Source organism: Anomalospiza imberbis, chromosome 3 (genome assembly GCF_031753505.1).
Source record: "Anomalospiza imberbis isolate Cuckoo-Finch-1a 21T00152 chromosome 3, ASM3175350v1, whole genome shotgun sequence".
Lineage (NCBI taxonomy): Eukaryota > Metazoa > Chordata > Aves > Passeriformes > Viduidae > Anomalospiza > Anomalospiza imberbis.
This window is the reverse complement of record NC_089683.1, coordinates 54,888,931-54,913,065: the sequence shown is the minus strand read 5'-3', so window position 1 is coordinate 54,913,065 and position 24,135 is coordinate 54,888,931. Positions and strand designations below refer to the sequence as shown.

Below are 24,135 nucleotides of genomic sequence, written 5' to 3'. Positions count from 1 at the left end.
CAAACACTATTTTAGTTTTCATAGGGGTAGTGACCAAAGGGCAAATTTTCCCTTTCAGAACTTTCAGTTTGGAAATGTTGCCAGTCTCAAGCAGTGCTGTTCATGGAATGTGTGACTTCACAATCAATTCAGTTAGCTGAAAACAGAAATTAAAAAGCCCACAGATATCCTGCATGGCTCAACCTGCCAATTCAGAAAGGTGTGTGCTTCCCATAGGTCCAGTATCATATTCTGCAACTCCCAGAGGCTTCTGGAATACCCTTATGATATCTCAAAAGCCACTAAATAGCTATATCTATGCAGCTGGATTAAACTCCTTCAATCCATCCCAGACATTAAATAAGAAAATATCTCAGCAAAGGGACTACCCAAAGGTATCTTAAGCTTCCTGAACCGTAAGGGAATATAGCAGGCTAGAAGACTGCTACTAATTCTTGATCTTAAACAAAAATGGAGAGAGAGTACAGTCCCTCTTCTAAAGCCTCTGATTTCTTACATCCTGTGACAGCCTGTTTGTGAGGTCATCAGGGTTTCTCTGAAGCTGCCACACAAATAAATTTGGAGTTAGGTGTGAAAAGGAAAAATAGGATCTGACAAGATGTCAGCTAAGATAGCGGTAGATGTTTGCAGATAAATGGGAGTATTTGCCACACCCAGCAGAGCTGGGAATAACAAAATGAAAACAATTTATAAAAGGGGCACTGTCACACCATCTTCTTTCTGTGTCAATGGGATAGAGAAAGAAATGCTTTGATGAGTACTTTGTCTGGGAGAAGTGGAAGGATTCTGCAGAAACTTTAACTCACAAAGTTGGACATCTACTGATATTCCTGTACAGGGAAGATAAGCAGGAATTTTGAAACTGGTGAATGTGTAAATTCTGTGCCAAGAGGACTAAATGAAAAGCAGAGAAGACCCCTGGCCTGGGAGGAGCACCTTTTGTGCTTGCTTTGGTGTTATCATGCAGTACAAAAATGGTGAAATTTATCCTGTTGGTTTTATCTGGAAATTGTCGTTTCTGATGAAAGGAGGAATCGGACTGAGTAAAGTCTACCCTGTGAGATGGAGTCTCTTTTATCTCAGATTAGATAAATTAGGCAAGCTAGACGTTTCCTAGGGATATGCCTTTCTCTGAGGTGATAACTAACATCATGTTTGTCAATGGTCTTATGCCACTGCAGGAGTCAGAAACTTGAAACAAGATTTCAACGGCTCTAGAAAGAATAGGATTTGGAAAATGACAGCTGGAGAAAAATGGAGGAATGAGAAAAATAAGGCAACACCAAGGGAAAAAGAGAGCTAAATATCTGTAAAGTTCTCAGAGGATGAACAGCTTGTGTATGAGATGCAGAAATTCTCTTGGCTCAATCTTATGGCACTATTGGCAGGTACAGCATTAGGTGCCATCTATACTGAGAATGCCATGCACAAATGAAACTGGGGTGATAGCACCTTTCCCTCTAAGATTAATGGTCTCCAAATTAAGCATTTGAATGTTTGCACAGCCAGAATGTGAGCATGCATATATCATTGATCATTCAATGGCTGTACCGAACTGCTGTAATGTGATTTTTCCACTAAAACTTTGAGGTGCGTACATCAAACTTTGAGCATGTAGTGTTGCTTAGTTAATATTTTACAATGCTTTTAAGTCAAAGCAAAAGCTTTAAATGCAAATCCCCGTCATACATCTTGCACATCTTGCACTTCAACTTCTTATTTGTGTCAGCCAGTGTCTTCATCATTCTGTGAGTTAAATTGTCAAACACGGGTTGTCCCTTGGTAGAGGAAAACAGATTTCTGTCATTTTGCTTATGCAGCTTACAAAATCAGAAAGCAGTTGTTGTGGTCAGATATAGATTGACTTAGGTGACTTGTGGCACGTAAATCTAGCTCTGAAGTTGTCTACCTGGCTCAAAAGAGCAATTATGTGTAATTAAAGCAAAGCCTGCCTTAATTAAACATCTCATAGGAGTACAAGTCAGTGTGGATCCTGCTGATGGTTACACGCTCATTTTGCTTGAAAGCAGCCTGTCCATGCTGTTTCACCTGTCTTTGTGTGCAGTGTTTGGATATGAGAGGTGAGGCATGGTTTTAATGTCTTTTCAATTCTCTCCCACTCATCCAGGATGAGAAGATGAGCCTTGAGCAGTGCCCAATTTACAGCCTGCCTTTTTAGAGTCATGCTTGTTCCAGATCAGTCTCCAGTGCTTGGTTTTTTGTTTTTTTTTTGAGCAGACCATCACTTTCTAATTGTCCTTGAGTGTTTTGATCACTCCTCCTGATATAAAACAGCCCAATGTTCATCATAGTAAATGTCATTCCAGTGATCCTGACTGTCACCACAGAAAAAAGGACTGTCCCTTACAACAGTGGTAGCAAAAAACTGTTTTATACACTGTGCTTTTATGATGCCTTGTGTCTGTACGTGTTTCAAAATAGAAAGATCCACTTTTCAGTATTCAAATATCAAGACACAGAGATTATGCTTGCTTAAGTAACTGTGAAAGCTTGTTTCTCACCCTGAAGAAGTTATAAAAGCCAATTAATGGAAAAGATTATTCCAAACAAGAGTCCTAACTACTGTCAGGCTTTCTTGTGTAAGTACTTTGAGTGTTGATGCTAACTAATGCAAGTAGACCCAGCAACCAAGAAGTGTTAGCAGCATCAATGCTCTTAGCAATAACATTAGTTTGGAATATGCATTGGCATCTAGCAAGGAAAATTCAAAATGTGTTTTTCAAAGGAAATATTATTAACAGCTGCTCTGTTGACAAAAGCAATAATAATGAAAGATGGAAGCTGTACCAACAATACTACCCGTCAGCATCCCAGTCCTAATGTATGGTGTTACAGGACTTCCCATTCAGTGCTGGTGTCACTGACCTGTCTACATGGCACCACTCTTCCAGGAGATGTTTGTCATTACCATCACATATTTTTTACATTGCTTTCCAGCAAGCAGATTAGTCTCCATCCAAAGGAGTTGCCTCAAAGGAATATTCCCAGAGCATCCCGGGTGAGGAACCTGGATCACTGGTTGGCATTGAGCAGACTGACAGCATGCAGTAGTGTCCTCATATATACCTCTTTAACTCCTCTGCTCCTATTTGAATTCACTCTCTCAAACTGAGGAGCCAGTAGGTCCTGTTGGCATTCTTCAAAAAAGAGGTTGCTATTTGACCTTAGCAACAATTAGGCTGCATTTAACATTCAGGAATTGGTCTAAACCCATGTAAAGAGAAATGAGTTGTCTGCTGTACACACCAGAGGCGCTTTCATCACTCTTTGATTAGGCAGTCATGTTTGGTGTTAACATTCATGTCCTTTACGATTTATGATGCTGGCTTTCAACAGTAACTGAAAGCTTAGACCTTGGAGATCACATCATGCATAAGAATTGCTCCCTCCCTCCTCGCAAACTGATGTAGCAGTTTCACTGTCTTGGCTGTGACACTGTTTCATAAAAGTGCCCTGCTAACTGGGGCTTTTTTATAAGAAGGTGCTAATACAATCTTGGATCTTGGGAAGAATCCAGATCCATCAAAAGGACATTTAGGAATTGGGCCTTTATTTAGAAATCTGCCTCCAATTAAGTGACTATCCTCTTGCTTTAGGAGATGGGAGGAATTAGGAATTTGGAGTCCAGTAGTTTTTGTTTGTATGTTTTCTTGCTTTAATGTCAGCATCTTAACACAATCTGCTTGTATATGGTTCCAAGTAGAACTGTGAATAGCAGGTGAGGAGTCACAGTCAAAAGGCGTCTGAAGTGTAGGCAAAGAGCCTTACAACCTGTGTGCCTCCCAGACTTGGAGTCTTCAGTCACAGATACCTGAGATGCCAAGAAGTCAAGAGTGATTGCGGGCATGGGCTCTCTACTGCTGTCACCCTTTGAGTGTGAATCCAACAGATTGAGTTGGAGCCTTGGCAGGACCATCCTGCAGGCGAGGGTTAGGTTACTCTGACAGGTACTGGGTAACCTCTGCTTACCTCATTAACTTCTTTTCCACATCCTTTTGCCTTTTTTCTCTTCTGCTGCACTTCTCATAAGCTTGTGATGATAAGGCAGCTTCTTATTTAAAGACACTGAGATAAATTTTTGTTGGTTCCAGAATTTTTTTTTATCAAATTTTTTTTTGTTTAAAAATAATGGAATCCCTTTACATTATAAACTAAGTATGTACATTGCTAAGCAAGACAAAGTTCTGTATATAAAAATAATGAAATATCACCAATTAACATTCTTATTGTTGCAACTAAAATGGATGTTACTGGTGACACAACTGAAAATCTAGCCAGAGGGGTTGGGTGACCTCAAGAAGTAAAGATTCCTCTTTAATGAGGCTATTTTTTAGTTCTGTCTGGTATACATGCTGAACTGTTAGCTGTGGCTTCTTCAGATATTGAGACAAGACATCCCAGCTTTGGTCTAGATAGGATTGGTTTTGCACATTATCAAAATAACTGAGCTTTAACCTTATAGTCAAATTTTACTGGAATATTGCTGTGCTGTAACTGGCTTTCTCACTGTGATGGTTGAAGTGGAGAGGATCTAGAGTCCTCCCTAAATAAGCAAGTGGTGGGCTGATAGTTCAGTAACCAGCTTCCCAAACCCAGATTCCTCCTGCAATGTTAAAGTTAGCTATAAAATATTCTAAATGATACTTGGAATCATTCTCCAATCAAACGGGTGCCTGCTGAGATAACTTATTTCCACCAAAAGAAAGCCATCTCTCACCTTCCCACTTACCTTAAAAGCCAATTTATTCACAATCAAAGAAGTTGGAAAGATTACAGATAGTGATTGCTTTAAGGCGAGGCAACCAATTCTAACACTGACTTCTGCTTGTATTACTCCCAGGTAACAGATGATTTACGCTACAAAGTTTGGCCTTCCGTTGCTATTTTTCCCCCTAATAAACAGCAATGATAGCAATTCTTCCTTATACTACTGCCATATTTCTATTGATAGCTTGCCATTGCCACTGCTGAAAATGTCAAATGGTCTCCTTTAGCTAATTAATAATATCATCAAGTAAACTAGGTCTCAAGGACAGGGAAAGTCCATCAAATCAAGCAGTGTTTGCCTTGACAAGGGGGCTGGAGAGAAGCTGGCGTAAAGGTCACAACTTCTTCTTGGTGTTTGTTTCTAAGCAGCCCAGTCAGTCAGTCTGTGGTTGCAGCACACTGGGTCGAGTTGTTTTGCTTTCTTATCTCTGCAAGTAAGACACTGAAGGTGACAGGCCCTCAGGGAATGAGCCACCATGTTCCACATCAGCTGGCTGAAGAAGTTCCTCCTTTATTGGTAGGAGGCCTGAAAGCAGACCCACAAGAGAAACCAGTAGTGAAAGAGCTGTTTGGAGTCAGAGACTTCAAGCTAGCTCTTGCACAGCATAAAAACATAAATGTAATTTTAAAATCCCTAACAACTGCCCAAGTTTGTGTGTGTGAGAAAGCGTGGGTATCTTGAGACTGACAAGAATGGGTCGTCCCTTAGTTCTGTGCACTGGTCACAGTGAAGCAAGGGACAACCTGTCCAAGGGCAAGTTAGCAGGTTAAGGAATAGCTGAATGGCCCAGTTGGGAATATGTGAATACTAGGATGGTATTCATGGCCGTAACCAATATAAATTTCATACCAGAAGCCATCAAAGGCTGATGCAGGAAGCTTGCAGAGACGACACACCAGCAGCAAAACAAAGCTCTGATGACTCTGAGTGATCTGGTGGACATTTACACAGAATTCTTTTTTGTGGCTTTCTGCCTTTTCTGCCCTGGTTATAAAGGCTTTCTCACGCAGGGTGAGCAGGAAGCCTGATGCTGCTAAGGGGCAGGAGTGCTCAAGGTATACTCCCTAGATACAGGATGGCTGGCAGAATGTAAAGCTATACCAGAAAAACTAGAGAAATTTTGCAAGGATTCTCAGTAGGTGAGTTCAAATGATCACATTACTGGGACCATTCTTCATGGGCAGTATCAGGGCATCTGTTTCAAGACTGGCATGTCAGTAAACAGGACAGAATAATTCACTAAAATGAGTAGTAACACATTTCCAGGATCAAGTACTTGCACAAAGTTTTCAGTGGTGTCCAAGGGTAAAACAGGTAATTTTAAAATTGTGATGTACAATTTTTCTTGTATTAGATAATTGGAGGTAACTAATTTGATGCCAGTTTTTAGAGTTTCAGGAGATAGCTAGAGAACATATGGACCAAGAAACCTTCTGTCTTCACTGGCCAAGTTGGCAAGAACTGTAATGCAGACACAAGAGATTAACACATTAGGAAGGAATCAACAAACTTTTGGTAAACAGACCTAATTCTTCACAAATTCATTAGATCTTTGAAGTATTCAACAACCCTGAGGACACAGGCAATCCAGCTGATATAGTTTACTTTAAATTCAGAAGAGATTTTAGCACATGCCTTTCAAAGGCTCTTAGAGGGTATAATCTGAGGGGATAAACAGGAAGGTCCTTGAATGGATAAACAGTTAAAAGATAGAACAAACAAGGCTATGCAGAAATGGTTGGGGTTTACAGTGGAAAATATTATGAATGCTTAGTTTAAGCAGTTAAATATATTTCTAAATGACATGGAAAAAGTAGACTAGTTGGCAGATTACATTTTATGATGCTACCAAGGATACTAAAGACCAAAGAACTGCAGGAGGACCCCATTCCAGGGGAAAAAAAACCCAGCAAATAAAATTCAGTTCTGATCAATGGAAAATAAGGCACAAGGAGAAAACCCAATCCTAACAACACTTATAGTGATGGGCTCTGACCTTATTAGCACCATTCACAAATGCTATTTTTATACTAGGCCAAAGAATATCTGGCACAATGCTAAGCAGCAGTAAAAAAAAAAAAAAAAAAGTTGATTACACAGAATTATTTAAGAAAGGAACAAAAGGTAATGCATTGTTCCACTGTATGCCCCTGTGGTGTCCCAGTACATCTCAACAAGTACTTTAAGTTACACTGCACCTATTTCATAAAGATTACAGTGAAATCAGAAAACTTGCAAAGACAGTAACAAGGATAATTGAAAGTATGGACAAGCTTTCATATGTGGAATGATTAAATAGCTTAGGATGGTCTCATCTGGAAAAGAGATGGCTGAGGACAGAATATGACATCTGAATAGGTTTTGAATGCAGTATGATAATTAGGAAGCAGAAGTAGCAGGAGAAAAACAAATAAATGCATTTCCTTTGACAGCGTATAGTTAAACTGCCACATTTAAGGCAGGATTTTGTGGAAAGTATGATTTTATGAGAGTTGGAAAAGTGACTGGGAGAAGTAATTGAAGGAGAAAAAAAAATCTACTGCAGGCTATATAACTATAAAGACTGAAGGCTATTAAATATAAAGTTTGGGAGTCCACAACCCCCAGTGTAGTGAAGTCTTGATGAACTTGCCTATACTCATCATTTATACTTTTTCTCAGCACCTCTCCCAGTCAGGTGGGGAGGGTGTGGTACTAAGTTGTCTCTCCACCTCTGCTCCTGTCCTCTGAGGAAGAGGCCGGGAATGCCTACGCAAGCTGGTCACAACACTGTGGAAACCCAGGGCACTGGGAATATTCTCTCTCTGCTCTGAGGTGTCCTGACCCCCAGGGGAGCACCGACTTTGACCCTCATTCATGGAGAAAACTTCCAAAGCCTCAAGGTAAACTAGAAACCACAAAAGTGTGAAATAGATTGTAGAGATTGTAGAGAGTAGTGTAGTATGTCATATGGGTGAAAAATTTAGGTTTCAGGATTTTTAGTATGTTATAGATGCATTCAAGATTTTTAGTATGTTATAGATGTATTCAAGATCCTATAGAGGATATAGGGTGTTGTCTTGAGTTCCTTTCTTCTTTCTTCTTCTTTCTTCTTCTTGGGTGTAGGTGGTATCTTGTAACTGAGTAGAAAAATCCGCATTGCGGGTCTTTAGGGGTCAGTTATTGGGTTAGAAAGAAAAATAATTTAGGTGTCACTTCTTAATTGGGTAGCTTAGTTTTTAATTAGACTTAAAAGGTCTTGGAACAAGAGATTGTTAGCCATTTTTGTGCTGTTTTTCCTGCACACAGAGTCTGGTGCAGACAGTGTGCTGAAGTTTTGGTAACATAACAACAAACTGAGGCTGAGGACCGAAAAAGTTCAATGCGTCTCTCGTTCCTGACACAGAACTGCTCCGGGAGGGTGTCCCCTCCCAGGGGAGCCCCCAGGGAGTTGCCCAACTTGGGGCTCGCAAACTCATACAACACTACTGCCGTAACGCAATGAAGACTGAAATCCCCTATTAGGAAGAGTGCAGACTGTGCTAATACAGAACCCTTGCAAGGGCCAGGGAGTCATGCAGGGGTCAAATTAGATAACTGTCCTGCATGCAGAACTTACTTTCTTCTGTGATGCCAATGGTTATTGGTACCTATGGATATATACTAGGAGAGAGGCAGGTTTTTCACTGCGTACTCTGTACAACCATTCTTGGAATATCTGCATGATTTCAAAGAAGGATGTTAATTAAGATGGAAAGTTTAATTGCACATGCAGAGCACTGCAAAGTGGTTTGGGATGTTGTGCGTTTCACAGCTCTATGTCGGAAATGTTCTGGGGAGCATTTTGAAGTGTCTTAAGTCCCTCTGGCATTGACCCACAGACCACCCACATGTGTAGTCACAGCTGCATCAGTGACAATACAGACAGGAAAAGCCAGCAGCAATGCAGCCTGAGGATGGTAACTGTACCAACTGTGCAGCTCCATGTCCCTCAGCTTGTTTCAGTGAGCAAATTCACTGTGTCCACTGATGGATAAGCTACACACACTCAGGCTACTCCAGCTGGTTTACTGCTTTGGATAGCCACCCCTCCTCTTAGTAATTACTGGCTTTGGAATTACATCAGGTACAATAACGATAATTTTGAGGAAGGTTGTTAACTATCCTCATGTACAAAAATACTTTTTGAAAGCACTAAAAGTCAAACTGCTCAAATAATGGTTTTCAATAAGAGGTTTTTTAGTTCAGCTGGACTCCTTGGGGGTAAAAGTTTCAGCTGCATAAATGGGAAAGTTAGGTGTCCTGCTTTTAGGACCTGTATGGGTAAGAGGAAGATACTAAAATTCTCTTGGTAATACAGAGTTAATATTGCTAAATACTGAGTTGTCATTAGAACTGACTACTCATGTCCAATAAACCACAACGAGACAAACCAGACACAGGAACAGGAATTTCATGAACAGTCTCAAATATGCAATTTGGGCTTGGGGGACTTGGCTGACAGGTATAGTTTTATATGAAAACAGACCTTAGTCTAACTTAGAATACGAGAGTGAGTTCAGAGAGCTGGAACTGAAACCACACTACCCTTTCTGCTGAGCTTGGCTATGCTCAAATCACAGTAGTCACATTAAATAACGTGAGCTAAAAAAGCGAAATAATCATATAAAAATGCTGATTTGTTACAATTCTGTCCTTAATTTCTTCATAGGAAGAACCTGCTCATCTTAAAGGCAGTGCAATGGATTTACATATTAAGTGGCTTAATCGAGAGTATATGAAGACTCAGAGGAACTGGGAAGAAGTGGATAACAGAATGAATGCAACAATAGAAATACGGAGAAAGATGATCAGAGATAAGACACCTTTAAAAGATATTCTTAGACAATTTCCTTTCTTAAGATGCCCTTATCAGGTAACAGAACTATTTTTAATAATGACATTGAATCCTGTGTTATAAATGTGATACATCTGTAGACATGTGCCACACGTACCACTGGTGTCACTGTTTGGTGTTACTTGATGTATTCCTTCTCTACTTTGAAAAAAAATTACATCACCCTCTTAAGTTTATAATCTTATTTAACTGAGCTAGTTTTATCCTGTCTTCAAAGTGCATGCATTGTTTACAGTTTTGGTTTTAAAGTTTGCAATACCAAATACTTGTTTTTCTTTTAGCTTTTTAGGGAGTTCCAGCTTCTCACACACATGGACATTTATAAGAAAACAGTTGAGATTTTAGAGATTTATTCAGAAAACATATTGTCCTTGTATGTGGTGAGGAATAATCCAATTAACATTATGCTGCAAGAAAATCTGAAACAGCACACAGAGGAAGACGTTCTGAAATGTCAGTACAAATCTCCTATGCTCTGAATATCAGAATATTGTTGTAGCTAATTGTTCTTACTTATGTAACTAAACTAGTTTCAATTGTACTGCACACACATTTCAAAAATATTATGGTTTCTTTGAAAATATAGAGTGATGGTGAAGCATTGAGAATAAAAGCTACTAAATTAGTAGGAAAATTAAGTCAGTCAAGTACTGAATTTTTTTTCACTGAATAAAAGGCTGCAGATCTGATAAAGTAAGTAATTACCTTAAAATAAGCATTGCTAGATGAGCAGAAGTATGTGTTCCTAGATACGAGTGCTTATTATTTTCTAAAAATACCCACAGAAAACTAATTTTCTGCTTTAGAAATGGCCTAAAAGACACAATTTCCTTTACAAGTCAAGTTTCTATGGTTATAATCTTTACCCCAGTAAAATGAAAGAAGTAGTTCTCACTAACCATTTCAGGCACCTCATCTCTGCAGAGACACACTGCAGGAAAAAGGGCACAGACTGGTACTTCTGGTGAGGTCCATGTACCCTGGCTGTGGGGGAGCAAACACCTGCTGACACTCAGCTTCTTTCAGTCTGAGAAGTCTGGGGAGTGTGGTCCTGCAGCAACAAAACTTTCCAAGCAGTCACTCAGAATTGCCATTCTTCCCGAGCTGCCACTGCCTGTGCCCAAGCTTAGATCTCTGAGAAGTCCTCCTTAGACTCACTTTCTATCAAACAGGCATAATGCCAGGATATCAATCCAAGGTCACACCATATGAACACATGAGTGTCCTATAGCAGTTCCACTCCATTTATTGCCAGGTCATCTTTGAAAGAAGCAAGAAGTGTAGGTTAAAATTCTGTGGATTTCCTTTGCTAAGATTAAAAACAAAAGTACTCATGATAGATTAAAATTCTTCAATGAATAGTCTAATCCAGAAAGCCTTTATGGACTTTCTTTTCATAGCTTTGGCCAAGGAAATCTATGGGTATAGTAAGTAATTTTCCCTTTTCTTATGCAGCATGTCCACAGAGATTTTGACTCATACCTTAGTAAAGTCCCAAGGCCTTTACTTTTCTGTTCTTCTCTAACAAACAACTTGACCTGGCACCTAGACAATAAATGCATGGCAAAGTAAGTTCAGTGAAGCACATGACACCAGAAGCCTGACCTGCAAAAAAGATGTTATAGTCAATAACAGCTGAGCCAGAGGGATAGCAGGTATCAGGTGCCAGGAGGTTCTGAAGCACCAGTTGGTACCACAGCATTCAAAGCAGAGTCCTGGAAACAGGGTTCCCCGGACTTCCAGTTTACTGGGGAGAGAGGAGTTTGGGGAAGGGCAGTGAAAGCAGGAAGACTACTCAGCTTACAAACTCAACTGAAAGCAACCCAAAGACCAACTTACGTATTGTGAGGAGAATTGAATTGTAATACTGAGTAGCAGAGACCCATGAATTATTTGACACGAATGTTCATTACCAGCTGAGTTGCCTAAATATTGACTGTGGTACAAACTACTCTTCAAAGTGGACTGAACAACAGCTCTACTACTGAGCTGTTAACTATTACGTAGGCTGCAGTCTGTTTATCCAGGGTGATACTCCAGTGCCAGGAAGTTTTCATTTGTAATTTGATAGAAGTCCTTGCCTTTGACAGATATGAAAATGACTGCTGCATGTTTAGTCCTGCCAGAGGTCTTTGGAGATGACTCCAGTCTGTTTGCTGCAGTGAACAAGAAGGTAGGAGACAGACAACCAGCAGCCTTGGTCTCTCTTCCTTTTATAAACTGCACATCACCTGGCCTTTTGGTGGCTCAGCTTAGTTCTGGGAAGAGGTGACATTAGCCTATCTTTTGAGTAGAAATACTCACAGAAATACTACCAAACTTCAAAGCAGTGTTATCAGGCTTACTTCCTTCTCTGATCTGTTCATTGTAGCAATTTTGTGGCATCATTTGAAATACCCTTTTTTAAATTTAGGTAAAGGCAGTGACACCAGTGTTGGAAGTGAAAAACCCCTTCAACATGAATTCATGCGAGTTTGCCCTGTACATAGAAAGGGAAGAGTTAGCCCAGCTCAATGACTGCACCATGGCTCTGGCGGCGCTGGTGGCTGCGTTCCATGTGTTTAATATCCCATACCCAAAGAGAATCCACAGGACACTGAATTTCCTGGAGTCCCTGGTCTTTGAGGTGAGGAACCCAGCATCCCTGCCCACCCTGGTAAAGACAGAGCTGGAGGCACCCAAGTATCCGGTATCTGATGGTGCACCCAGCACTTCTCTCAGAAGCATTTGATATTTTATCAAAATAAATCCCTTTGTGCCATTCTTTCTAGTGAAAGTGTATGTATATTTAGAAGTTATGTTTAGTAATGACCTCCTTTTTTTTATTGTACTGGCTACTTCTAAAAAACAAATTAAAACTCAAGCAGTTTCATTATTTTAAATATAGATTTTAGAACAGTCTAGAGATAATAAAATTTTCTCAATTCATGTGTTATTTATTATTTTTCTATATGGAGCATTTGAAATATTCAGATATTTTGATTGTAAGAATTAAAAAATTTGTGAGTCAACATGAGTATTTCACTGCTTTAGATGGTAATACAATTAATATTTTGAAATGGCACAAATTAAACATTTACTTATTACCATTACTTCATAATATTATGATTGCTGAGAGCCGAATATAATAATTTTTGTGGTTTAAAATGGTGGGCCTGATTTTCAGTTTGCAGGATGATGACTTTTTACTGTTTTCTTCTTGTATTAAGCATTCTGTTTTAACATTAATCCTGAATTTACTAAACAGGGATTCTAAGATGGGCTCTCAAAGTAGCAAGAATTACTTATCTGGGATGCTGCCATGTGCATTGGTAACCACAGCATTGGTGCTGCAGAGGGAACGACTCATTTTCTTTCCAAATTTGTTCCCCGGAACAAATCAGCTTTCTCCACATGGTGACTCTGTCTGCGCACACAGAGGAGAAGCCCTCTCCTCTCTTCTTCCACAGCCTTCTCTCTTTCCTAACACTATTCCTAACTCCTGTCTGAAAATCCCAGGGGATACTGTCTGGCAGTGCATGGCTTTGGACAAGTGCCTGGTGATAGGAACAGCAGCCAGGACCCATTGCATTAATTAGAAATAAAACTGGCTTTTTATTAAAACACTGCTTTCTATTAGAGACCAATCTCCCACCAATTTCAAAAATGTCAGCGTAGGCAAAGCAGCACCTGTGGTCGCGATGATTTTTTAAACACTCAAACACACAGCCTGGAAGACCTCAGAAGCTTTGTTAAATTTTGGCTGTGCAGGGGTAACTCCAAGGTGGTGATTACAGTGGGAGATCCTTCAGAATGAGAGGAGATGGCTGCATTTGACGGCCAAACTCTCCTGCTATAGGCTTCAGATGGTTCTCATGGAACGCAGGGAACCTTTATCAGTGTGAGGGCTGGGCTACCACTGATACAAAACAAAAACCAATGCAGATTCAGTAGGTCTGATGAGTGGTTTTAGTGTCCAAGTGAATTTGTTAGCTGTAGTTTTTGTAACAGAGGTGGCTATGCTCAGCTACCTCATCACATGGGATACAAAAGTAAGGATTATGTATGTCCTCATTATTGTATGTGATAGCTGCATGAATAAAAAAACTAGGCTCAAGTGATGTTTATTCTACATCTTGTAAACAGTATCAATTTAAATCCATTTCTTAAACCACAGTACTTTGTAAGTAGTTGTATATAAAAATTCAGGGAGGTGTTATCATCCCCAGGTAATCTCTGTTGAGCTGCAAATCTCTTTGTTGGTTATCATTGCAGGCTGTAGACCTGGCACACAGGACAGACACAGGGGGTAAAGGAAAGTAAACTACACGGAAGGAGAGAATGAAAGAAAACAGAAGAATTTGGCTTTTTACTTATCTGCCTGTGCAACTTCAACTGCTGCTGGTGACAAAGTCCAGGGCTATAAATGGCATTCTGATTGTAATGGCCAGCAGGATGTGAGCTTTGGGAGTAAGTGTTGATTGAGGGAGATTGAGCTACAAGCAGTAGCTAAGTTGCTCTTTTAAAACTTCTGGCCAAACTGAGCTACAGTGAGGAATCACTCCACACCACATCCATCAGGAGCAGCTGGGTTTATCTGGAAGTCTTGGGCACACACAAAGGTAACAGAGGCTCCAGTTCAGGTTTTATTTGTATTGTAGTACAATAAGAGTGCAATTTGAACATACACATATTGAACAAAATGTAAAAATATTATTTATGCAATGCTATGGGAGGAAATTAACAGAGCAATGAAACTTACTTAATACTGACCCTGTTTCACCTCATATTATGGCAGGTACCAGTCACCTACACGATCTGGAAGGGACACAGAGAGTGAAAACTTAAGAACTCTAGCCAAAGAAAAGCCTAGCAAAATCTGTGGGAAGATGTAACATTCTCCAAACTCTGTGCAATGGGAATGTTCTGTTCTCAGCTCTACAGCTGAGCAACTGCCCACTGCAGCACTAAACAGAGGGCTGCCGAAAAACCTGATCCAACTCTTCTCTCTCTTCTTGCAAAGTAACATTCTGGAGCAGTCCTCAGTATACAGGTAGCTAGGCTTTCTCCCATATAAAGTGCATCTGGTTTACATCTTGGGTGTATATATATCACGTGCAACGACTTCCCCTATAATAATCCTCCAAGAAAGGAGGTTGCCTCACCTCAGTACCTGCTGGTGACATCTGCAGCCTGCTAATGACCTAGTGAATTGCATGTATTTTACACCTAGCACCGGTGCACCACAAGCATTTAAGTATCCTTTTCCCTGTGCTTTGCCTTTCCCCATATGCCTTATTCATTTACAAATCAGAGTTTTCAGCTAGAAAGTGGTGAGTAAAATGATTCTCCCACCCCTGGGAAATCAGACCTCGGTTGAATATGAAACCAGGGCAGCAGTCCTAGCTTGAGCACAGTTTTTCTCCATTGTTGTGGTAACTATGCTGAAGACTGGGAAGTGCAGACACGATTGAATGTAATCTCTTTTCTGCTAATTTCCTTGCCTCAAAATACTCCTATTTTCTTCCATGTTCTGAAAAACTGTAGCAGACTCCATGTAAATGGCTGGGACTCTATTGTGCAGCATAAACAAAAATCTTCTATGAAGTCGAACTTTATTTTTCAGTTGCAGCCTTCTCTATACTGGTCTTTTGATAAAATACATTAAAGATGCTGGTGGCAAAACTCACGTAACATTTTTGTAATCGTGCAAAAGTAAAAACATTCAGTTATCAAAAAAGCATTATAATTTCAACCCCAACAAGGTTTGTTTTGTTACAAGCAAACAGACAGTTTTATTATCTGTAAAGTAATATGCTGTAGCATAAAGTGTCACATATGTAACATTAAGTGTTTCATTTTCAAACTATGGCACAAATACACATTAGCCATAACAGTCTCATCTGGCTACCTGTAGCCTAATTTTTGGCTGATCAGTTTTTATTCTGATAAAATGAAGTAAAATCTTCTGAAAAGTAAAATGGGTACATGAAGTACAATTCAAGAATCCTTAGAAAATATTAACGTTCCCTTATATAATACAGCATAAATAATTAATGAAGGTTTTCTTGGTGTCCAGAGAGAGTTAGGGATCCTAACCATCCATGGAGAATTAGCGCCATTAGTTTGGTAAATAAGACCAGCTGACTCAGTTGTTGCACAGTACCTTCCCAAAAGCTTGAACACTTCCCAGAAGGATCAGACGTGTACTGGCTCCAGGAGAATAGAAATAGTCCACCAGTGCTGAACTTAAGTTTCTTCCTTTCTGAGAGTCCTTACTCAACACTTCTAGTGAGTCTTTGTGCTTTGAATAAAACATGAGCTCCCGTGGAGAAAGCTGGTTCATGCACACTTTCCATTATCTTCAAAGTTCATTGTGTGAGTTTTTCTCTGCAGCTTTGAACATCAGAATGGAATTAAAGATTTTTAGGGCTGGTCCCAGTTTAATGCTCATTATTTTGACTATGTCTGATTGGGTCATTAGCAGGAATGCTTCTCCATCAATTTGCTTTAAAAGAAAAACACACAAAGCTATTAATAGGTCTGACAGTGCAGCAGTATAAAAGTTTCAGAAAACATGAAAAGTCCCACTAACTTCAGACAAAGTTAAGGACTGGCTGAATACAAGCACTTTCAAATACTTTCAGGAGAGCTTTGATTTCAACCTTTAGACAGATCAGCTAGTCTAAGAGAACAGGATGATCTTCTTCCTGCTCGAAAACAACCATCTGGCTTATTTTTAGCTAAACTGTTCCCATTTTCATACTGACAATATAAAACCTATTGAAAAGTAAAGTGGATAAATTAAGTATAATTCAACTATATTGAAGCACAGCAATGCTTTTGAACATCTTAGCTATTCCTTTTATGCAAGCATCCATAGGAGAAGCTTCTGGATTTTACTCCCAGCTACAGAGCTGGAATCCCCTTCAGGCCACCACTTCTCTGCTCACTAAATAGCAAATTGAATTGAATTTGATCCCAGATGAATATAGGGCTAATAAAACTGCCTCTTTGACACAAACATAACAGAACATTTCAGAACACGGAATATGTTTTCTTTGTGTTGTTGATATTTTACTAAACATTACAAATGAACATTCTCTTGTAAGCAAATCACTCTCTCAGCAGGAGTGCTAAATCCCAACAGGAAGAGTCCCCAGGGTCCTCACTTCAGGGGCTTCAATGGGGCCAACATTTCCTATGTAACCTTTGGATCACTTGGGTATCTATAGGTAAACTTTTGTGTAAGCTGGATAGCTATATGTAAAATGCAACTATGGTTAGATAGGAGCACTGCTTAGCCTTGAAGATACTAACCTGAGATAAAAACAGACTAAATTTCTGTAGGGCTAGGAAACAAGTTTTCTGACTCAGATATGCAGCAAAGGACACCCCAGCACTCTAAGCTGAGGAACACTGCAGTCAGAACAGAATCATGTGGTAACCCACAATTACTTTCTACTCATTTTGTACACAAAGCCAGACTTGGTGGGCTCAGAACTCGTGAAGTGTGTGAACTTGGGGACCCCCGAATAAAAAGCTGAAGCATCTTAACAGAAGCAGGCTGAGGGTTCATTTCCATAGTAGAAGTCTGAACCAGCATCTTCTACCTACTGATGTCAGCCAGTCCATGCCTCAATGACCTCATTGATCTCAGTGGAGGACATTTAATTTACTAGTCACAGACAAAGCCTGAGATGCTGAATCCTAGAGAAGGGAAATATTTTCTCACACCTCTGAGAATGAAAGTGTTACGGATTCAGCATCTCCGCGGCACTTGCTGTTTGCTCACTTGATTAGCAATATGCCAATTTTTATTTCTAAATTCATTGATGAGACACCCTAAGTGACACAGGGGATGATCCAGGCTTGAATAGTAAAATGCTCAACAATTGAGCTAGTGCCAAATGCCCAGAGATGCAGCCTCTCAGTCCTTTGATAAGCAGCTATAATAGTCATTACAGTCTACAGCACAGCCTGCAAACTTCTGTTGCAGGAGATTAGCGGGGCCATCTGTATGCATTTTCCTCAGGAGGTGCCTTCCCAAGTCTAAGCACTAAAATTATTCTTCACTTGAAAGTCTGGCTAACTCTGCCCATTCGGGTCATCTGGCTGGGATAAGCACCTGATCACTCTGGCATTTGTGATCAAACTGCCTTCTTGAAGCTAAGCATAATCAGGAATAACAAACCTCGGAGGAGAAAAAAAAAAAGACAACCTAGTTTATAAGGCCTAATGTATCTAAAAGCCCTACCCATTCCTAATGACAACTTTGGAAAAACAGTCTTCTCAGATGACAGAAATGCACACCTAGCATGCTCACAGAGTGAGTACATGCTCCTTTGAACCTCATCAGAACCTTCAGATCTTCTCAATTCTTGCTCAGTTAAATCATATTCATAAATTGGCTATATCAGGAGGAAGAGCATCAATAGCTAAATGTGATCGGACAAGATGCAATGAGTTTTAAGAGATGGTTATCTCGAACCACTGTTCTGCTTTGTTTTACTTATTAACATACTGGAGAACTAAGATTTATATTTGCTTATAAATCTTGTCCAACCAGATCAAGAGAGAACAGTAGTAAATCACAAAGTTTGTAAGTAATTTCAATTGGCAAGAACAAAGTTGGAAAAACACGGGCCATCACTTGACTGGTTTTCTCTTTACTTTCTTCATACTTCATGACCTGAAAACCAACCTGATCTTCCATACATTTGCATCTGACTTTACACAATGTGGCGCTGAAATGGGTTGTCCAGGGAGGTGGTGGAGTCACCATCCTTGGAAGAGTTTAAGAGGCATCTGGATCTGGTGCTGGTTGCTAAGGTTTAGAGATTAGAGGGATAGTGCTGGGTTGGAGGGTTAGACCTAATATTTTAAATATCTCTTCTAACCCTGATGATTCTATGATTCCATACACTTCATCCTACTAATTTATATGTATTTCTACCAAGCTTTGTTGTCTCTGTCTTTTTGAAATAAAATTCACGCACCTCATCTTTAAACACTTTGCCATGTTCTTCACATCCTGGTAAACTTCGTATAAATTCAGAGACCTGCCACCAAAGCATACAACAGAAGATTTAATAGGACACATTTTTTCTCAAAATAGTCTGGAAGACATTAAAGTCTTTTAGCTATTGTTTTTACAGTCTCATATTAGGTGTTCCACCTTCTTCTGTAAGTGCATAGAGTCATACTTCTTTTTTTCTCTGATTAAATGAGATCCAACTGCCTTAGGTGCAGAGAACAGTCACAGGTTCTTGTGAAAGTAAAGCAACGATAAGATTCTGTCTGTCTAAGCATTGTTACATACCTGAACAGAGTCTCTAATCTTAAAATCAGGTATTATGGCCTGACCATATCCATACAGTTCCTCTCTACACTATATTCTCACTCTCCAAAGCAGTGTGCCACATCCAAACTATGCACCAGAAATAGCTTCTTGCTTCATGCAGACCCCTACAATTGGGTCCATTCCTCCAGAATGTTTGTGTGGTGACTAAATGTTGGTAGTGGAGACCATGAGCACTTGATATGCTGGGCCATACATTTAGCACTTCTCTTTACAAGACCAATGAATATGCTTTTATATATATATATATACACACACATATTTATCTGTATGAATACACATATGAATTAATACTGCTTCTGGGGCTGGATGGCAGTGGAATGAGCATTTTGGGGATCATTTACGTTAGGTCTGGCTGAGTCTAATCGTCTGAGTACACATGTATTATTCTTAATCTATGGGGATAATCTAAAGCTCTGAATCGGCCTTCAAGGACAGTGGTAATAAGATAGAAGACAAAAGGGGAACCTACCTCATCTGTACTCCACTTAGAAACTTTACTGGCTGGGATCCCAGCTACACTTGGAAGGAGCTTGCTCTGCTGTTCCCAGCGCAAGGGTAGGCCAGGGATTTGCAACTTAGAAGACACGATAACTGGTTGAGAGAGAAGCCTCTGCGTGTTGGGTTCTTCAACATCTTCAGCAACAGGAAGTAAGAAATAAGAATTAAATCCCTCAGTCGATGATGAGATCAGTCTCAGTAAAAGCACATTCATTTCTATTCATGGGCCTCCCTACACAAGCTGTACTGTTTTCCTTGAATAGTAAAATGCCATGAACGCCATACCAGAATTGGAAGTGCCATGACTGTTCTTCCAGTAGCATGACTATCATTATATTGGCTCTATAAATATAACTACTCCTACATGGAAGGAGTCTCTTTCAACACAGCATAATTCCATGCCATCAGAGCTGTTAGCATAACGCACCAAAGGTCAAACAATTTAAAATATTTTGGTACAATAAATAACACTCACATTTAATAGTAGTACAGCAATACAAGAATTAACTTAATTTTGGGGTTGAGCTGTTAGAAAATCAAAAGCAGCACTGCACTGCTACAAAATTCCAAGTGAATCAGTTATACAGTTCCAGCCCACACAACATTTATGGCTCATCCACAACAAAATGCTTTTCAGTTCTTCTGAGGAAAAAACGCAAATGTCTGCAAATTCTCTGCTTCCACTTTAATTGAATGTTTTGTTTGGAAAATAACATTAAACTCCTCCGTGCTGCATTTTATCTCACTCATCCATAATGGAAGGAATGATCTCCCATCCCACTGTCCCCAGAGGTAATGTACTGGTGGGAGGGTGTCTTCAGACACATGCTGCTGTTGTCTGGAGAAAAGCAGCAGCTGCAGATGTGTGCAGCAGGAAAGAGCAAAGAGTCATATCTCAAATGATGTCAAACTGCGTATGACATCCCTGTTCATTTAGATCCATTGGCAGTGCAAAAGCACCATGCCTGCTCTCTGAACTCAGGCCCAAGTGCTTCCCAATTGCCAACTAAAATTGTGGAAAACCTCTGAAATTCACTTCTGACGGAACAGCCAACAAAATACAGTCTTAATGCCTAATAGTTCATGCAGTTACTCACAATGACAAGTTACTCTTAATGACATGGTTCATGCAGTTACTCACAAATCCCTATGCTATTTTTGCTTGGATTGTTCATTTCTGTTGCAGTTCCATTCTACTTTCATTTTTGAGAAGCTGCTATTAACCATAAGTTCTCCCAATCCTTACTGTTCTAGTTTTCACACATTTGCATAAATTCCCATTATGGATTTTTGCCAGCACAGTGGGGCTGATCTATAATACACCTAACATAGGATGTTACTACATTTGCTTGTGTTGTTCTGCTCCTCTAGCCTAATTTTTTTGCTACTTTCAAGATTTATCCTCATTTCATATTAATTCATGTAATTCTAAAGTTGACTCTTAAGCCTTTTAGTCAGCACTGTCAGCCCATTCATTCATTTTTTTTAAATAGACTCCTTAACCATTATATTCTCATTCTTCAAAGAGAGTTCCCTAAATGTCTTTTTACACTTCACTGTTGTTTTTCAAATGCTCCTTAGAGACTCTAATACTAATAAAAATCTCAATGAGTAAAGAATGTGAAAGGTAGCAACTCTGCTGAATGTAAAGCATATTTTACTGAACAGTATCTTTCTAATTGTTTCCTCGAAACCCCTCCCCATCTTTACCCTCTCATCTTTTCCTTCTAGACAAGTCTCTCATGAGTTGAAAATGTAAGTGTTCAGCTGTTTTTTCCTTTCATTAGCACAACATGAAATATATTGATAGTGCCACATAAACAGTCGACTATAATGCTGTGTGATGAAAATACCACACAAATCACACACCATATTCACACATTTAAATGTGTGTATGCACACAACAGCACACAGGTACAGGCACAGAGAGCAGCATTCTCAGTCTGTGTAGTGTCTGCCTCACAGGTAAGGCAAAGAGCACAAATGGAGCATGTGATGTGCTAGTTTACTCAACTAGATGGAAAAAATTAAAAAAAAAAAAGTTCCTAGCCCTGAGGCAGATATAACCACAACAGCAAAAAAAGAGAAATTCAGATTTAGTGTGGGTAACCTTGTAACAGGAAGCCCAGAACACACCACTTTGACTACAATCTATATCTCTAATACCAGACAGTTGAAAGTTTTCCCTACCCACATGCTCTGGAGTATTTCTCACTCTGCATGCCCTGCTTCCCATAGAGGGGCAATCTGTCTTTCTGGGCCATAGAAAATATGAGATACATTCCAAGTTACATCTCAACTGGAACATTTAGGAGAAGAGTAACTTGAGTGGCACCAGAGGTTAGCCATCACAGAGCCACGAATAGCTTCTTCAACCACCTAAGTGAAAAAACAAAATCTACTTGCCAGCTCCACGAGATAGCAGCCAGATGCACAAAGTTCACACTTTTAAAACCTAAACCATGTCTTCTCTGCTGACATTTTGTTTCAGCATCAGCCAACCTGCCTTTACATTGTTCTTACTTTATGCCACCTTGTTATCCCTTCTCTCTGATAGTTCATCACCATCTTCTTAGTTAGTTATCACAGAACAAAATATAAACTTACATTTCATAGAAAGTAAGTGGCAAATACTTTCTAGCATTATTGAGAGACCATTAACACTGCTCATTGCCTCCTGCATGGGTGTAGCTCTTAGCATATATAAGGTTTTTAAGCACAAGATTGATGCCCGTAAAAAAAGTTAGTATGAGGGGGCAGTGATTTCAGTGGAGTTCTTTAGCGCCAAATAATCTTTCTCCAAACAAAGGGAAGACAGCGGTACCCATTTTATAAAGTTATCAGTAGGGAACTGGTCAAGTGAGTATAGCAAAAGTAGGCTGAAGAATAACAAGGTAAGTGACATGACAAAAAAACAGGGCAACAAGCAAAGGTACCAACAGTGACAGTTCATAAATTCACAATTATTTTATCTTGAGATTTCCATGACTGTGATAGCAAGAACTTAATGATCCATTTCCATCTTACAGCTTAAATGTGTCATCCTACCTAAACACAAAATAACATAACATTATGTGTTTAAAAAGGAAAAATTTTCCAGACAGTAATATAAGAAAATGTTCTATTTTCCTAAATCTAACTATCCAAGAACCTAGCAAGCAGAGGTTGTTGGTGAAAAACAGTCAATTTTGTGAAATTCAAAATGCTTCACAAAATCAGGCCAGTTTTCTTAGAATTAAAAGAACAATACCAGACCATTTAAAACGCTCCCAATTATTTGAATTTTTTTGTTTGTTTCAAATAATGCAAAGGTTAACATCAAAACTGCATGTTTCCTTCCTGCTGAAACAAAATAGCTAAAAATTACTAAAAAGTCTCTTCTATTTGCTTTAGAGACTTGCTTCTTTTAATGATGCATTTTCTCTAGAATTCTGAACTACGTGTTTCAAAACACAGCTTTTTTACAGCTCCTACAATAGATGGAATCTCTCCAATTTTACACACTCACCAGAGTGCCTCAGATCTATCTGAAAAGTACTGGCCAATAAATAATGTCTTAAGATTAAAAAAATGCACCAGGTTAATATTTAAAAATAAACCACTACCTTATTTTTGTCTTTATGCAAGCTTTACTAGTCTCAAAGAATTTCCTGCATTTTACAGAGATGAGTTCACTTAAAAGGAAAGACATGTAGCTCTTGAAGAAACGGAGTTACTCAAGTCAATTACTCAATTTTGATGAAAACTTTACAAACTGTTGTTGTACAAAAATTGCTATAGAAAATAATCTAAAAGCACAAGGAATTAAGATTAGGAAATTAAAACACTTAACTTGCATTGACCTTTTATCAGTTAATAAAATTATTGCAGCAAAGCTGCACTGCAACAATGCACTGACTCAGTCTAATAACAAGCCTGATACTAAGGTTCACATGTGAAAATATTAGCAAATATAAGACAGATATTCTGGATTTGTTCTTGTTGTTCTCTTTCTAAACAATGAGGATAAAACTCATTAATGAACAGCTGCTTCAGTCTGTCCAACTGGATCTGTGAACAGCCAGGAGTTTTGCTACAGCAGTACATACAGCCACACAGAACCACTGAACAGAAGAAAAGTCCACGCTGGAAGAAATCTTTGGAGACCATATGAGAACTTTCCTGTCTCACCAATGAGAAGCCACAATCTGGCCATCACCCTCAACAAGACTGAGGCTGGGTTAACTAAGTCACCTTAATTTTGAATTATATCTGTAATGTGTAAATGCTTTAACTTTCAATACCTTTTTGAGGCAATAAGTGAATGTTATACCTTTACAATTCAGACTGGTTTAATAAACTATTTCGAAAAGTCAGTGGAAAAAAATTATTGAAATAAGATTTTTTGATACTGCTATTAATTTTGCACTCATCCTTACAACTGTGATAAAGTTCTTGGAAAAGCTTTGATGATTACAACATAATCTCCCTAACAGGCAGGGGGAAGGGCTGCTGAATTTTGCCCTTTAAGGAATATCCCTTTGGAAGCTCCCTTCTAAATTTGTCCCAAACCAGGACACAGTGCTGAAAGTGCTGCTGTCAAGAAATTTTTGGACACAGACAGTGAATGTGGAAAATAATTTGCAATAG

The 24,135-nt window shown here is 39.3% G+C and overlaps 2 protein-coding genes across 14 annotated transcripts in view; one reads left to right on the top strand and one right to left on the bottom strand.

Moving 5' to 3' along the window:
• SAMD3 (sterile alpha motif domain containing 3) overlaps positions 1 to 12,428 on the top strand; it is a 39,461-nt gene extending 27,033 nt beyond the window's left edge. For all 5 annotated transcript variants that reach the window (XM_068184475.1, XM_068184478.1, XM_068184479.1 and 2 more), the window contains 4 exons: positions 9,480 to 9,683; positions 9,947 to 10,118; positions 11,756 to 11,838; positions 12,079 to 12,428. In XM_068184475.1, coding sequence (XP_068040576.1) covers positions 9,480 to 9,683; positions 9,947 to 10,118; positions 11,756 to 11,838; positions 12,079 to 12,396 — 777 coding nt within the window. In that variant the 3' untranslated portion in view covers positions 12,397 to 12,428. The remainder of the gene's footprint in view (positions 1 to 9,479; positions 9,684 to 9,946; positions 10,119 to 11,755; positions 11,839 to 12,078) is intronic.
• A 1,849-nt stretch (positions 12,429 to 14,277) lies between these two features.
• Positions 14,278 to 24,135, bottom strand: part of L3MBTL3 (L3MBTL histone methyl-lysine binding protein 3) — an 80,231-nt gene continuing 70,373 nt past the window's right edge. For all 9 annotated transcript variants that reach the window (XM_068184466.1, XM_068184469.1, XM_068184467.1 and 6 more), the window contains 3 exons: positions 19,478 to 19,641; positions 18,644 to 18,706; positions 14,278 to 16,152 (listed from right to left, as the gene is read on the bottom strand). In XM_068184466.1, the coding sequence (XP_068040567.1) occupies positions 16,009 to 16,152; positions 18,644 to 18,706; positions 19,478 to 19,641 (371 nt within the window). In that variant the 3' untranslated portion in view covers positions 14,278 to 16,008. The remainder of the gene's footprint in view (positions 16,153 to 18,643; positions 18,707 to 19,477; positions 19,642 to 24,135) is intronic.